Below are 17,622 nucleotides of genomic sequence, written 5' to 3'. Positions count from 1 at the left end.
CCTGAATGTCTCATAGTTAGCCATTACAAATCAAGGACCAGATTTACATTTTTGCAGAAGTAAGATAAAAATGCCCTACTATATGAAGCATTAAATATCACAATCAAATGAATTAGCCAGCATATGTTTATTATGGTTGTACAATTTGAGATGAGCGCCGCAACCCCAGAGTCATTCGCGACTGGACTTAATTGTCAGGGGTCACTTTACCTTTACCTTTTACTACAAAATGATATACTGTAAATAAATAAATAAAAATCTTGTTTATATATTACTATTTTTAAGTGCAGTGACCATTTTTTGAAACTAAAGGAAAAATTCTGTTGTATATCTATACCAGCAAACAGTTCGTGAGGAGACAACTGTTGTGATGACTGAAAGTATGACTGTGGAAACCTCTTATGTGCCTTCTGCATACCTGGCAGAAATCCTTCGGCTACTACAAGCTTTGTCTGATGTGGAAGACCTCCTTAATTCTCCCAGTCTGCAGGGGAGGGACTGTGAGGATCTTGTCAAACAAGAAGAGTGCCTCATGGTAAGACTCAAACAATTTGAATAATTTGAATAATAATTTAAAGGTAATGTGCCATTTTTGAATGTATGCATCATTTCCAAGTTAGCCAGAATGCTGAAATACAAAGGAAAATGCTGCAATATAAAGAAAAATCAATGTTTTTAAAAGAGATGTGCAAATGAGTCTTTTCACTTTTTGAACAGCAGCAACCCCTGTGCTTTGCACAGTGATAAAGTTCACAAAAGCTTATACCATAAGGTGCCAGAAGACTCTGTTGCTTCTGCTTTGGTCAGTTTTTTTCTTTAATTTTCTCTCGGCATTAAAAAACAAAACAAAAAACCAATTTCCTAAACTAGGTTGCAGTCCTAACTCCACTTACCTGAGACTTAACCCCATTAAAATGACTTACCGGCAGTCCCAGGTAAATGGGGTTAGGAAATACAGGCCATATCTAACACGACAGCTCTGCTAGTGCAAGGGACTCCCATATGAGCAACAGAACTTACTCTCCTGTCCCCATCATCTTCCTATACCCTTAACATCAGCTTTGGAGGGTTAGGGGACCACCGTAGTAGATTTTGGGGCACACGGAAAGAGGACAGCAAACCTCACTAGTTCAGAATGTGATACACACTGAGTTAAAAAATGAAATATAAACAAAAACTAGAAAGAGGACAAATGTACAGAAACAACTACGCAAAGCAGTGACAACAAAACGTCTTTAGGCAACTTTAAAGATTTTTTTGTTAGTAATAAAAAAGAAAATATATAAATGTCAACGTAACAGTAGTGTATATATCCATAAAGAATTGTTAAACAGTACAAAGTTATTTGGTATTAATTAAATCAGTCCAGAAACATTTTATGTTTATGTTGTTCCCAATATATTATTCAATATTTTCTTGAATCTTACGCCCAGATTACTTTAAAAAGTGTATCATGACATTGTTGTTGCTATTCTTCACTAAAAACAAAACAAAACAATTACTCTTGCTGATGTGGTTAGATTATCCAAAAATTAGATACTATATAAATTACTGTTATTTGGTCCTTTTCCATGTTGTCAACTGTATTGGTCAGAGAATCAATGGGCCAGCAAAAGGATTAGTAGCAGATGAATGGATCCCCATTAGTACTCTTTAATGTCACACATTTGTGCATCTTAGTATGAATTATTTCCATAACTAATCACTTGTTCTTCCACATGTATTTGATATTATTGTAGCTGACACCAACTTTAATGATACTGATTAACATGGTTACAAGTAACTATTGCTGTAGGTTTAATTTAACTGAACTATTAAAATGTCAAGAGATGGTAGTTGTGGGCACAGTTCCATCTTCCTCCGAAATAAATCTATCACAGTAGCCAAATAGATCTTACAGATTCATATGCTTTCGTAAGGGATATAGTTTTGATCTGAGCTTCGTAATGAATGAATATTTATTTCCTGGTAAAATCATTCATCATTGTCATTATCCTGGAGTAAAAATAGAAACATGGCACATAAATTGTATAGCTGCTGGTTGGAGAAGGTTTAAAATTAAATTGTGGTTGATTTTTATCCGTAGTAGAGTCACATGAATCAAATTTCAAGACAGTAGTGGGTAGAAGTATGTCTTAAAGTCTTTTGTTAACTGTTTTTTGATAGCATGTTTAATTAATACCTTTCTATGGGCAACTGAAACTGGTCCAGAGTTAAATAGTCTGTCTCATCAATAGCCATCAGTTGCAGCCAAGGTTATGGAATCAGCTTAGAGACTCTGGTTTCCATAGAAGCCAATACATGGCCCCATGAGGACTAAGTTTTAGGTTGTCTGCAAATGGTATTTTGCTGAAGCAACCACTGAATCTGCAGTCCTGCTGTTCACAGTAGTGGAAGGTGACAGAGGCAGACTGATCAGGCCCAATGTCATCATGTAGCCAACTGGGGATCCTGAAAATTCTGGAGTCCCACCCTCTCTCTGCTCTCAGAATGCCCTAATTTGGGGCTTTCCTCTGGAATGAATACCGCCAGTGAGCTTCCTGCCTTCCCACACATTTGTTGCCTGGCAAGAGGCTAACTGAGTCTAAAGAGCTGGGCAAAGGGACATCTCCACCTAATCTCTCCTGCACTGTGTAAGTGGTTTTTGGATTGTTCTGCTCGTTATGTGAGAACATAAACCAAGTGGGCAAAAACAATGGGAGTAGCCTTTCCATCCTTATAAATATACACAGTATATTGCTATGGTATATATCAGAGGCGGATTTAGGGGGGGGAGCGTCACTGGTTTGGTCACACTGGACAACTGTGATGAAGAATGGAAGGCGAGAGATGGGGGTGCTGAATTTGAGACCCCTTGGTCTGCCTGTGTGTGTGTGTGTGTGTGTGTGTGAGAGAGAGAGAGAGAGAGAGATCCAGAATCTTCTTCCTGAAAGAATCAGCCATCAGTGAACATCAGTCTTGATGTTCCCCAATAGTGTAGTGTTAATATTGTGCGCTTCCTCTGATTTGCTCATTGTTTTCCTTTGCATTATATCCTCATAACAACACTGTTACATATGTTAGACTGAAAGATAGTGAGTTGCATGCAATAGGTATGTTCCTCTGACAGCGAATGACCTAAGTGATAATTCAGTCAGTTTCATCAGTGAGTAGTGAACCTAGGCTACCCAATTCTGGTAGAACATTTCTAGGCTGGTGGTTTACTCTATCATCGATAAATCAGGCCAGGAATACGTTAATAAATGTTGTTTTCCATAAGGATTATTTCTGACAGAACATAGCATTTGTAGGTGAATAGCAATCTCCACTAAAAATGTCAATTCCAGATAATTATAACCCTTTGTCTCTGCCTTGGCTGTGATTTTTGTCCTTATCCCCAAAGATTATATATGTAAATCCACCAGTTCTCCTTAGGAATCCTCACCATTTCTGTTTATGCTAGATATTCATTAATCACTCTAAACCTTTCATTCTCCCAGCAAGAATGCATACATAATCCTCTTTAAATGTGCTGGATTTATGAAAGTTGTAGCAAATATTATGATTCATAGTTCTAGTACATATTTAAGACTGCGATTAAGTAGTGGATCTTTTTCTCTTATTCATGAATGGTACAAGCTGTGCTTCTCTCATTTATGATATCAATATAAAAACTGAAATATGATTACAGATTTGGTATTCATTCCAGAACAATGCCTCATCCTGTAGATATTTTATTTTCTAAAAATATATTTGCATTTTGTAAAAGAAATGCACATCTGGATTCTATCAAATAAGCCTAGGAAAGAACTGAGGAACTCAATTTTATAAATGAAGTCTAAATGGTAAAGTTTAAAATAGCCCTTCCCCATAGCTGAGCAAAACCCAATTAACCACAATCCAAAGAACCAATGTGAATGAATACACTTTCCAACCTGATTTGGATGCTTGTCACACAAATTTCTGAAAAGTCAAATTACTAGAGAATGTTGTTCTTAACTGTCAGAGAGAGGCAAATTTTAGAAAACAAAAATAAATGGCCATCAAAATTTCTTTGATTTGATTTCACTTTCAAGAGCAATGAAATTGATACAGTTCCCAAACGCTATTGCCACTTCATCTGCTAAGGGGCTTCGCTAAGCCTTTCTTTCTTCATTCTTGAAATCAGAGTGCAATTTTCCTAGCCAGTTTACAAACACACTGATGGCATCTAAAGCAGCTTAAACATATTTCTGCTCTGCAAATACGTGCCTGCCTGAGGAGAGTCAGTGCCCGCGGTGCCAGTGGCTGGCCACTGAGGGTGGGAGCTGAGAAGGGCACCCAGCAGAATTGGTGCCAGGATGGTGGCACAGATAGAGGCAGTGAGAAGGTGCCTCCTGCCCCATTGGTCAATCGAAGGCTGCCTTCCCTTGCCCCGGCAGTAGCCCGGAGTGAGAAAAGGCCAACCTATCTATTTTGCAGTGACCTGAGTAAATATGGTTGCACACGAGTACGGGGTGCATAAGTGGTGCCTTTACTCACACATGCATTCTCTCTCTCTGACACACACTCACACACAGAACATTAAACAAGCCATTTCTCCTTTGCCTCTTATATTGGACCTTTCTACTAAACCTCTCCACTAAAACTCCCCTCACTTTTCTTTTACTCCCCAAGTCCATTAATATCCTCACACACTCCAGGGCTATAACTCCCTCACACTACATCCCATGTATCTTCTTTGCATTACTACTCACAGCTCCACCTCTCATACAATGTCAGGCCTATATTCATTATTCAGTCAAGAGCTAGAAGTATTATACGTCTGCTACATATTTTAGACAAAAGCTTGCTGCTTCTTTTCAATTGTGCCTGATATTCTCTTTTCATCTTTTGTGTTGTTTAACATGGCATTGCAGAAAATTAAAGACAGCCTAGGGAGATACTCAGGACAGATTGAAGTTATTCGCAATAAGAAGACTGCAGTTTTAAAAAGTGCCACACCTGGAGAAGCTGGAAGGATACAGGAAAAGCTGGCGCAGCTTACTTACCAGTGGGAAAAAGTTAACAAGATGTATCAGGACCGACATACGTAAGTAAGATAATGAACTACTGTAAATAAGTTAACAAGCCTCTTTAGTATTTGGCTTACATTGTGTAGTGGCACCTTTGCATATTCTCTGTGGAAAATATTTTGCTGATTTCAGATTGAATCTGTCTTAATATGTGGATGGTCTTGGTATTTCTGTATGGATTATGTATTCATGCAATCATTTGACTAAAACTAGATTAATGCACCTCACTGTATTATTGCAACCAAGCTAATATAGATATCTTCCTCAATAAAGAGGCTATTGGGTGGTGTTTTTTTTTACTTTTTGGAATGATAGAATAATAAGAAAAAAAAGGAGGAGTGGGTCTGGAAAAGAGTTCGGGTCTAGCTGTCACTCTTAAGACACAGCAGTTTCTTTTGTGATAGAAGCCACTGTGTACCTGTAATTATTTAATTATAAAATGGTGCTTGTGGAAGCACTCTATAAAATATGCACAGATTGTTGCAATCATAGCGAATTTTGGTAGAAGGAGTTGGGTGAAAAGAAGATTGTATATTTATTGAGATTAATCATGACTGCAAATAGTTTGGCAACGTATCATAAGGAACCTGAGAACAGTATTGAGGAAGTCCAGTGATAACCCAGGGCCAGCCAACAAGGTAAAACATTGGGGCAGAAGAAAGCAGAGGCCAGTGCAGTTTGGCCATTGTTGCCTTTAAGCCACCATTGCTCTCTAATTCTAGGACTGGGAAGTGCACCAAACCTTATAAGGTTTCTTCATGAAGCTGTAAAGGCATCAGTTGCAACATGGGAAGTACTGATGTCTGAATACAAATATCTCCACTGTGTGGAATCATTACAAGAAAAGAAAGCCTATATGAGCTAACCTACCAACCCTTTTGGCCAGCCATCAACCAACCAACCAGACTCTGAATCAAGCCCATATAGCAAAATAGCAATATTTGCACTGAACCATTACAAATTTTTGGAGGAGGACTGGTAGGTTTCTAAAGAACTACCAGGTTCTCAAGAAGGGAAATAATACAAAAGAAGGGAAATAATATTTTTATAAACACTAAATAGTTTAAGAATATGTTTTGACTTCAATGAAATATTATTTCTTCCACTTTGGGCATTAGGGAGATAATTCATGCTTTTTGGTTTCAGTGAAGTGCTACTGAAATGAGTAGCTCTAGTAATGCAACATAGGAGCCAACTCATAGGGGCTGTGGGGGCTTCGGCCCCCACAATAAAATATTTGAGGGAACTGGGTCCTCACAAAGCTGATGGGCATTCCCATTCAAATAGCGTGTGTGCATTATGTCATTTGATCAATTATGTGGGCTGGAGCTTATCCAGGCCCCCACAGTATTTTATTCAAGTTGGCACCCCTGTGATGCAATATGAACATATTAGCGAGGAGGCCTATCAGATACAGTCTGCTCTCCCCTCCACAAGGGGTGAAGTATCAGCGAGCTTGGCATGGTACAAACACACTGGCACAAATGGCTCTGCTAGGTTGTTTGTTTGCACCATGCGGACCTTGCCACCACCTTGCCCCTCCCCTTCTGGTAAGCTACAGCAACACTGGTGACATCAGGTCAGTTAAGAGCTGCTGCCCTGCCCTAGTAACTGCTCTGTCTGTATATATGATGTGTGAATGGAGCTATTAATGTTGGCTTCTTTGTACAAAATGTGGTCCATGGTATCATGGTACTCATGTCATGTGACACAGTATTTTCTATGGCAGACAAGATAACCTATTGATGAGAATCTAAAGTAGTCTTAAAATGTGAATACTATTAATTAAAATGTGTTTGGTGGATTGAAATTTTGTCTACTAATTATTGTTATACTTATAGTAAACACTCTTAAATTTAATTGCCATTATTCAAAGGCAAAATTCTATAGCGGCAGCAGCAGCAGCAGCAGCAGCAACAGGGGCTATATTGTTTCAATATAGGAGTGGTTTTTCCAGAAGTGTTTAGTGTTTGCATTTTGTTGTATGAAACTTTGATGTGCTTTTGGCAAGCAAGGGTAGTAATCAGTGTAGAATATAATAATAAGAGAATATTCACCATTGAACAACAAATATTTAACACATCTAAGAACAACTTTTTATCAGATGTGTTAAAATGAACTGCGAATTATATTCCACACTGTAGATGTGTATAGAAGTGTATTTTATTAAAAGGCAATCTATATCTAGCTCTTGTTTTGGTTCATTCTTTGATATTTCTCTCCCAGTGTGATACATAAAACAGCTAACCTTGTATTGGCTTCCTTTAGCTCATTTAGGCTGTAATCCTATAAAAACTTGCCTGGAAGTAAGTCTCGTTGAGTTGTCTTCTGACTACACATGCATAGGAATGCATGAAATGACTACAGGACTGAGCTGAGAGGATAATTTGGAACTGGAAAAAAATATGCTATTAATCCCCTATATGTCATTGCTGTTTGGCCTCCTCTTCTAAAGCGTAACTTAGAGACAGATGTATGATCTGGGAAGGTTTCCAGGTTCTCTCTTTGTGTGTGTTTCTCCCCTTTTAAATTAGACAACTCGGCATTGTCTGCATTATGCAGGATTCTTCTGTTTGTGTCTGTGCCATCTGTGGCAGTGAAAATGAGTTATATTTGCCTCACATGGTGAGGTGCTCACCAAGAGAATAACAATGTTTTCTCAAAGCTTAGCCTCAGACACATTTTTGCTCTCTGCTAAACAAAAAGGAATCCTGTGATTTATATTATTATCATCACCATCACCATCCCTCTTGCTAGATTCCTCTGGCAGTCTGGGGGGAGGGCAGCAAATCGAGGAAGTAGGGCTTTTGGCTCAGCCTTATTTAGTGAATATATGTTATTTAAACACTCTGGCCCATATAACACAAAAACTGTAAACCCTGATTTACCCCTTCCCAAAAATACCCTCCCCAAAATACCTCCAGGACTGATTTTGTGGATCTAGTAGTTACTCTAGCATATCCTATGGTGATCTAGCATATCATATAGATGTGTTGCTGCTGTCACATGCTGACAGCTTCTAGCAGCCACAGATAAGAGTTGAGCGCAGGTTGGGGACCAGAGATGGGATGAGGTATGAGCTACTAGTGGAGGAAGGGGGTGCGGTGGGTGTGGTGAAATGAGTGTCTGGAGGCGGTTGGAGGTTGGATGGCGGCTAACAGATTGAGGTTGAATCCTGACAAGACAGAAGTACTGTTTGTGGGGGACAGGAGGCAGGCAGGTGTGGAGGACTCCCTGGTCCTGAATGGGGTAACTGTGCCCCTGAAGGACCAGGTGCGCAGCCTGGGAGTCATTTTGGACTCACAGCTGTCCATGGAGGCGCAGGTCAATTCTGTATCCAGGGCAGCTGCTTATCAGCTCCATCTGGTACGCAGGCTGAAACCCTACCTGCCCGCAGACTGTCTCGTCAGAGTGGTGCATGCTCTAGTTATCTCTCGCTTGGACTACTGCAATGCGCTCTATGTGGGGCTACCTTTGAAGGTGACCCAGAAACTACAATTAATGCAGAATGCGGCAGCTAGACTGGTGACTGGGAGCAGCCACTGAGACCACATAACACCGGTCTTGAAAGACCTGCATTGGCTCCCAGTACGTTTCCGAGCACAATTCAAAGTGTTGGTGCTGACCTTTAAAGCCCTAAACGGCCTCGGTTCAGTATACCTGAAGGAGCGTCTCCACCCCCATTGTTCAGCCTGGACACTGAGGTCCAGCACCAAGGGCCTTCTAGCGGTTCCTTCGCTGCGAGAAGCTAAGTTACAGGGAACCAGGCAGAGGGCCTTCTCGGTAGTGGCACCCGCCCTGTGGAACGCCCTCCCACCAGATGTCAAAAAGAAAACCAACTACCAGACTTTTAGAGGACATCTGAAGGCAGCCCTGTTTAGGGAAGCTTTTAATCTTTAAGAAATTAGTGTATTTTAATATTTCTGTTGGAAGCCGCCCAGAGTGGCTGGGGAAACCCAGCCAGATGGGCGGGGTATAAATGATAAATTATTATTATAAATTATTATTTGCCCTGGGTGTCATCCCTGAGGGGGGTGACATTGCCATCCCACCCCCTGGGACGCTCACCCCACTCCCACAGGCAGCTAGCCCCACCCCCAGGTTCACAGTGGTGCTTCTCTGCCAGCAGCGGATGCAGCAGATTGCACAGGGCAGGAGGTAGCAGCGGCAGAGTAGGCGGTGCAGGCGGCAGCAGCAATGGCAAGGCAGCACTCAAGAGGTAAAAGAAGACATGCCGCCCCAAAAATGAAAATCGAAATAGACCCTTTAACAGTAAAATGACTAGAAATATCCAGAGGGAAATAGGTGCTGCTGATTTGGGGGCCAGTGAAAGTAGCATATCTAGTAGAGGATCATTCAAATCTGTGGCTGAACCTAAACAACAGGGAACACATCAAAACACTCAGTATGACCCCCCCCCCCCAGTGTAGGGGCAAAGGGAAGAACAGGTAACCGTGGTAAATTTGTCTAGCCGAGCACTCTCTCCCAAGGAGACAGAAGTGCTGAATTTAGGCTTAAATTTTGCCCCTACTCAGAAATACTCACCCATGAACACCCACATTGACCTTTATAAAATGATTCGACAAATTAAACTAAGACTCACGTTTCAGTCAAAGACTGACTCTATAGACATCTCCACTCCATTCAAAATAAAATCATCTTTTATTCCACAGAATCAGGACTTCAGGATAGAAGCTTTTCAGCATGAGATATTCCCATTAAACATAACATATCTAGAGAACAGCAGGAAACAATAGTAATCTAGCCAGTGACCGTTCCATTACTATAAAGCCCGCAGACAAGGGTGGTGCCACCATAATAATGGATACAGTGGCTTATGACTCAGAAATCAATAAACAACTTGCAGATAAGAACTTTTACTGACCCCTAGTAGGTGATCCAACAGAAAGGGTTTCTAATCTGATTCAAATTGTAGTAAACGAGGCTCTTGCCTTAGACCACTTTTCAATGCAAACTGCCGCTTTTTTATGTTGTAAAAATCCCTGAGTTCCAATCTTTTATGTTCTCCCCAAGATATATAAAAACATAACACCACCTCCTGGTTGTCCTATCATGTCGGCTGTAGGATCCTTTACTGAACCCCTATCTAAATATCTAAATATCTAGATTCATTTTTATTTGAGTTTTCTATTTCCACTAAAACATACATTAAAGATACAAAGGATTTCCAAGTTGGAAAACTTCCCGGTGCCAATGAGAGACATCCTGGCAATCTTGGACATTGATTCCCTTTATACAAATTTACCTCTAGAAGAAGTAAGAGGAACTATAGAGGGGCTATTCTGGTCCAGGGAACAACAAGATCCCCCATATCATTTTCTGATTCAATTATTAGATATCATATTTGAAAATATTTTTTCTGGTATAAAAATATCCATATGATTGATTTTGAAAACTTCCACCTGCACTTCACAGCTACCAGGAACATAATTGAACATACCTACCTTCTTCTTGAATTTACCTAAAAAACATGACAAAACAAAAATTGAGTCAAGAAGTTGTAAGAACTTAGTAAAATCCTGACAATGCAAGTTCACTTTATTTTAGATAGCTTATAAGTTTTCATGGCACTTTGTAAGTACAGTAGTTGTCTTATTCTCACAAACTTGATAAATGGTGAAAAAAATTTTTTTGAAGAAGAGTATTAATTGTGTGAATAATTGTCGCCTATGTACTGTATGGGTTGCACTACCCCTGGGTATGAGGCAGAGATTCTGTGCTCATTTTTAAAAAATTGAAAATGCATTAAATTACGTGGTGATGTGCCAAGTAAAGGTTTTTCAGACTGGAGCACAAGAATATTAATGTTTGTATGTGCTCTTGCCATCAGCACATGAAAGGGTCTTACCAAGATGCAAAGCAAAAATGCAGTTTATTTCTTAGCTGACTGTTAACAAAGTAAGTACCAAAAGACTGGTTAAATTGCATGAACTTTCATTTTGTTTTCTGGTTTAATCTTTTTCTCGCCATAGTATCACTTTTGCTGTCACTATTTTACTGGGCTGTTCTGGAACGTGGCTGTGTCCCTGAAGCCATCTGTGTTTTTCTGAGAATCATCTGAGCTGCACAGAAATGCTTGGGAAAACAGAGATTAAGGCAGACAATATGGCCTCTAGCACTTCGCTTCTAGTTATAAGAAGTGGAAGTATCATTACAGTTCTGCCCTTGAGACATGGATCAAGAACCTTGCCAACATCCATTTTTGATGCTTAAACTTCAGGATTGGTTTTAGAAACGGTGGCACTCTCCTCCCTTGTGCTTTCAGATTCAATTTTTGTGTTAGTCACTTTAGTGTACATATATATTTTTGTATTTCAGTACAATATCTTGTGTTAAAATATTTTTCAAAGGAGTAAAGTATTAAGCATATAGATGATTCCATTCTGGTGAGCAAATACAATAACATCAAAATATCAAGCATGAGTGAGACCCTTTTATTTGTTTCTGCTTTTCCTATCAAAAAAAGCATTGCTGTTTCTCTGTACTGGTGTATTATTTCATAAATTATGCGAGTAAACAATGTTTTCAACATCTAGGCCAATTGGTTTGTTTCTGGCAAATACCACCATCCCGTTCTACCAAAATAAACAGGCTAGTTGACAAACCATCATTTTGTTAAATAAAACAAATGCAATCTAAAGAATACTGTTGGTTTTATGCTACAGATTATTGCATTTTCAGTGCAAAGCAAGATTGGCATTATGAGGTCAGAGTGGGCACCACAATTCACCAACGGTAAATACTTAGCTTATATTTTGAGGTCAAATAGCAGCAAAATGTGATTAACAATTAGAATTGTCAATGAAATTAATTATTCCCTTGTTAATGGAATACAACCTTTAGTACAAATTTGCTATCTGGTGCAAGAATTAGAAGCCTACGTTGCTAATACTTCTCTGCTTTTGATTGAAATCTGAGATGGGACAGAATTTCCAGCTGTATTCTACCTCATAATAACTCACTCATTTCCAATGCCTCTCCTTACCTAGCTATTGTAGATGCAGCTACTTTCCCCCTCCCTGGGTGCAGGAACCCATGTGTTAGTGCCTTTGAAAATGCACGGGCTCCTGCTGCCCTAGGAGTTAACTATTTTCCCAAGAGGGACGGGGAAGAAAGAAGGTATTACATAGGAAGTAGGACCAGTAACTTGAGGGTTGGACCATCGGGTTAGGTTCTACTTCCATGCATTTATTCTACAGCTGGAGGGGAATGCATGTCAGGGGAGACCCACCTGTGCCTTGTGTTCACAATCACCAATCCCAACACTAATCATTAAAGAGGTTGGCTCATCTTCATTGTCCTTCATTCCTTAGAGTTGTGCCCTGATCTCAATCCTACTTTGATTATCTGTTTCCTTGTAAAACATAAATTAGCTCTCCCCTTCCAGGAGTCACCATGTTATGATACTGTAGGCTGGCCTGCTTGTATCTGTTCTGTTGGCCACTGCTTTTACACAAATTACTTCAATGACTAAATCTTCTTCTTTTGAGTTGCTGAAGGCACTCCCTCATTACACTATTATTTTATTAATCATAATGTCAGAGGAAGATATGGAATCATTTGACTTGATGTGAATAGGTTTTCTTTGCTATTTCTAAGTGCTTGTGGTCCTGGAGCAACTACTATATGAAACCACAACATGAGATTCTTTGCGAGTTGGTGGGCTGGTGCTCTTAACTGATGCACCAGCCATAACTTATGCCAATTCCCCAAAAGGCTTCTTCTTGCCAACAGACATCATAGAAATCTTAACTGGATTGAGGCTAAGCCATGTGGCTGACTTCCAGGCCCTTCTTAACCATGCCAAAAATGGAAAAAGCATGGAAGCAGAAAAATCGGATGGTAAACAGGAAAAGATTCATTGATATGCAGTCAGATAGCAATCTTGCCCAAATCATTTATGCAGATACAAATCTGAGAAGTTGGTTCTAATTGCAATGTTAGTGCTTGCTTCCACTAATTCATCTGTGACAGACTTTCTCCCTTTCTTTCTAAAAGACTTGGTGCAGGATATAATTTGTTGGACTGCCACACACCCAGCTTTCCTTACTTTCAGTGCTTTATGAATATTAAATAGTAGCAGTTATATGCCATGCTGGGCATATAATAGTTTAATATGAAGGAATAGGAGTGTAATATTCTAATTATTGAACTTATTTGTTGTAACTGATTTTGTTGTTTTGGGGACTAAGAATATTAGATCAGAAAATATGTTTATAGGTTACTCATTGGTGATTCAGAATTTTTCCTTTTCACTAGCACTATGTTTTCCTTATATTAATAGCTGCATGTGCTAATCAAATTCCATATTTTGTCTTCTTCATACTGGTGCCTCAAGAAGATGCATTGTGTTTGACTCTTGCTTACTTGGAGAAACATTATTCAAATTTTGTCCTTATCCAAAATATTAAATCCTTTTTTAAAAAATATATATAAAAATGGTATATTTTGTTAAGTTGTTTGGAAACTTTACAACAAGGTTGGGGACACTGCCCCTCAGGAATGGAGGAAATAAAACTCCCAGCATCCATTATCATTGGCCATGCTGGTCATAAGGGCTAGGCTCCAGCAACTTCCAAAAGACTATCGGGGGGGGGGGACAATCTTATACCGATGGAGCCTGTTCTAATTGCAATGTGGGTGGGTGCATTAAGCTGCAATTAGGGTTGCCATACATCCGGAGTTTCCCGGCCAGCATCCCCATTCACAAAGATTTTTGCATTTTGGATTAAATGTCCACAAGTAATCCCTACCTTTATGCATCACTAAGCACTAAGCCCTATTGAACTCAATGGAGCTTGCTTCTTAATAGACATGTATGGGATTGCAGTGTTAGTCATTGAATCAGAACAGCAGTAGGGATTTTTTTTCAGCCTGTGGGTCTCATTCTCTTATGAGCAACCTGCCGAGTGTGTGTGACATGCCAGTGATGGGTGGGGTGAGAGGCAAAGGTGGACAGAGAAATCAATATGAAATTTACCTTTGTACAATAGTCTGGTTCCCCTCACCCCCACCCCACCACCCTCTATCTATCTATCTATCTATCTATCTATCTATCTGCACATACAGCCTCTGTTTTCTATCTACACATGCAAAAAATATTAACAGACCTTAAGAACAGAAGCCAGACAAAAACACCCAAGAAGGGTGGCCTGAGGACCAGTGTGGCCTAGAGAGTAGGTGTGGCTAAGGATGGGGTATGGCCTTGGAAGAGGTCCAAGGAGTAGATAGAGAGTAATGAGGGGTCATATTTGACCCTGGGCTTGAGGTTATCCATCACAGTGGTGGACTAATGTTCAGCTAGACATTGAAGAATGAGTGGATTGTTATTGTCAACAATGGGGCTGTAAATTGTTTAGACAATGCAACTGTAAATAATACTGCTTCCCATGTGGATAAACTTTACTTTACAAAAAGATGCAGTGATTTTGTAACCTTATGTTCATTTCACAATCTGCATTAATCTTTCTCAGCTCTGCCTGATGCGACTGTAAGAGACTCATAAATGTCACACCACATTTTTAACTCTCGTAGCTTCATATTTATGTCTCAAACAAAGCCAGTTATTTCTCTATCACCTAAAGAAAATATTTTATATTATTTAAGACTGTGAATTTATAAGTGGGATTAAAACAAAAAGAAATTGCAGGGAATCCTTGGGTACAACGAAAAACAATTTCTTATGTCAGACTTGAATTGATTTGCTAGTCAGGTTTTTTTTTAGCAGGGTTTCATCTTCATCAGTTTTGCTGTTTTAATAAAAGTCTTGGCAGACAGTAAGCTGTTGAGTTTTCACAATATGTTATTCCACACTGGAGCCAATTCAGGGACAGGATTTCCTCTTGGTGGTATCCCATTGTCGAATGAGAGGGTTTACATCATTATCTTAGTATCAGTGGCAGAATGGCTTAATTTTGCAAAAACAACCAGAAAGGTGGGGTTTTTTTGGTGGGGGGGGGGAGTAGTGGGTCACAACTGGGAGGTTAGCTTTTCCCTCACCAACATCATTCTCCATGTACAATTAGGTTTTTTAAAAGCTAAATTTTCTAACCTAATTTGCTGTGGTGGGGATAATTAGAATGTCTGTGTGTGCATGTGCATTTTTTATATTGAATAAAAGAATATAGAGTGGTTATGTTCACTTCAGCCTAGCCTCCCCTTGTTTGGGCCCTGTCTAAGGCTGCCAGGTGAGCCCCAGAGGATTGGTTCTTGAGTTGAAAGTGTTCCCCACCCTGGTATAAAATTCTAACATTTACCCCCATCTATCCCTCCAAATGGGGGTGGTGCTGTGGGTGGTTGTTGTTGTTGTTTAGTCGTTTAGTCGTGTCCGACTCTTCGTGACCCCATGGACCATAGCACGCCAGGCACTCCTGTCTTCCACTGTCTCTCGCAGTTTGGTCAAACTCATGTTCATAGCTTCGAGAACACTGTCCAACCATCTCGTCCTCTGTCGTCCCCTTCTCCTTGTGCCCTCAGTGGGTGGTGCTGTGACACAGGGGGAGACACAGGGATGAAACCTGCCCTCTCCACAGTATCTCGCCTCGACTCAGGGGGACTCTGAGGCTCAGGGGGATCTGAAGGGGGGCTATTACTCTCCATTTCACAGACTAACACTCAGCAACACGTGCAGGGCCAGCTAGTAGATAATAGAACTCCTTTATGAGCTAAACAGGTCTCCCGCTCCCGAAGAAACATTTATGTGGTGTTCCCTATTCCATAGCAATTCATCTCATTCTTCATATGTTTGAATCAAAACATATGGCTCAGTGTTTGGACCTGCTTTATGATTTTGGATAGAAGGATAAATTACCTAGCTGCTTCTGTCGAAATAAAGGAGATCCAGTTCAATTGCTTGCCTCATCATGCACAAATCTTGTGGCTTCAAGCTTAATTCCAGAAGGAGCCCTTCTAAAACTACTTTCATTCAAAGTGAGATCAAAGCATAGCTGGGAAGATTAATTACTACATCTTGGAGCTTTTAGCACCCTAAAACCCAATGCATTTTTTTATTTTGTGCTGAAGTTGAACAAAGTTTGAAGGTCACTTTTAAGAAGAAAGAATGATACATTGTTCCTATTGTCACTGCCAGTCCTTTGGTTTGAACCTTCATTTTAGTTTAAAAGAAAACTAATGTGAAATAGAAAAAGTCATAGGTTGGAACTGTTTAAAATGCATATCTTTCTAGGGGTGTGAAAAGAAACTGTTCCCGAAAATTGGTGTGGGAAAGGATAATAGGAAGAGTGTGACGCATACCACACTTAATGACTATACAAAGTGTCAAGGGGGTTTGATTTTGCTTTCATCCTTTAATTTTTTTAAAGAGCAGTCTAGAACCACTCACTGGAATGTGAGGAGCTCTACTACCGCCTGATTGCAGCACAGGATGATACATCATGTTGTCCTCCCTTGGGCATGCCAGGAAGTGTGACCAGCTAGTAGGGTTATGGAAAAATCAGGAAGCAGTGCAAGGCTTTCGTAACAACAACAACAACAACAACAACAACAACAAACAACAACAACAACAACAACAACAACAACAACAACAACAACAACAACAGAATGTGTGCAGGGATGCTACTTTGAGGAATAGTCCTTTCCCTGTTTATTTTAAATTTATTTTATATAAGAGGATTTATGTATTGCTTAATTATGTATAGCATCTAAGAGGTTTTCATGGAATTTATACTGTTACTTTAAAACTCTGGATAAAACCAAATACTGAGCCCCCTTCCTTGATTACTTGAGTGTGGTGCCTTTTTGTAATTTTGGTTGCTGCTGTGGAGTGAGGATCCCTTCTGGATGTTTGTCTTCTGAGACATGTTACTTGTCTGTCATTCATTCTCTCCCCCCCCCCCACAAAACAATATTCAGCTATTTATTGCTTGTACAGTGAGCCTGCTTTGTCCTACAGTCTCCTTTTCACCAGAGTTCCCTTGACCAAGATTTCTCCCTATGTGTTCCCGCTTCCATAGAGTGATGTAGTAGCCGATGAACATCTTGAACTAGGATATGTGTTGTGTTTCTAGGGTATGTACCTGGTATATTTGTTGAGATGGAATGTGGGTGGTGCTGTGGTTTAAACCACTGAGCCTCTTGGGCTTGCCCAGCAGAAGGTCGGCGGTTCGAATCCCCGCGTCGGGGTGAGCTCCCATTGCTCTGTCCCAGCTCCTGCCAGCCTAGCAACTCAAAAGCATGCCAGTGCAAGTAGATAAATAGGTACCGCTGTGGCAGGAAGGTAAATGGCATTTCCGTGCACTCTGGTTTCTGTCATGGTGTTCCGTTGCACCAGAAGAGGTTTAGTCATGCTGGCCACATGACCTGGAAAGCTGTCTGCGGACAAACGCTGACTCCCGCGGCCTGAAAGCAAGATTAGTACCGCAACCCCGTAGTCGTCTTTGGCTGGACTTAACCTTAACTTAACTCGACTTAACTTTACCTTTTGCCTTTTTTACCTATATTTGTTCTGAATCTTCTTACCTGACATGACTTCAGAAAAGAGCTGGTGGGAGCAATCATCTGGCACTGTCCATTGAATCCATTCAATGTGTTTTAACTTTTGCCACTTCTT

The 17,622-nt window shown here is 40.2% G+C and overlaps 1 protein-coding gene across 11 annotated transcripts in view; it reads left to right on the top strand.

Annotated features, from left to right (window-relative positions):
- The window catches only part of DMD (dystrophin), a 1,020,507-nt gene that overhangs the window by 486,862 nt on the left and 516,023 nt on the right, over nt 1-17,622 (top strand). For all 11 annotated transcript variants that reach the window (XM_035114377.2, XM_035114375.2, XM_035114388.2 and 8 more), the window contains 2 exons: nt 341-535; nt 4,878-5,050. In XM_035114377.2, the coding sequence (XP_034970268.2) occupies nt 341-535; nt 4,878-5,050 (368 nt within the window). The remainder of the gene's footprint in view (nt 1-340; nt 536-4,877; nt 5,051-17,622) is intronic.

The sequence above is a fragment of the Zootoca vivipara genome, chromosome 4 (genome assembly GCF_963506605.1).
Source record: "Zootoca vivipara chromosome 4, rZooViv1.1, whole genome shotgun sequence".
Taxonomy (NCBI): domain Eukaryota; kingdom Metazoa; phylum Chordata; class Lepidosauria; order Squamata; family Lacertidae; genus Zootoca; species Zootoca vivipara.
Note: the sequence above shows the minus strand (reverse complement) of the source record. Positions and strands in the feature narration are given on the sequence as shown.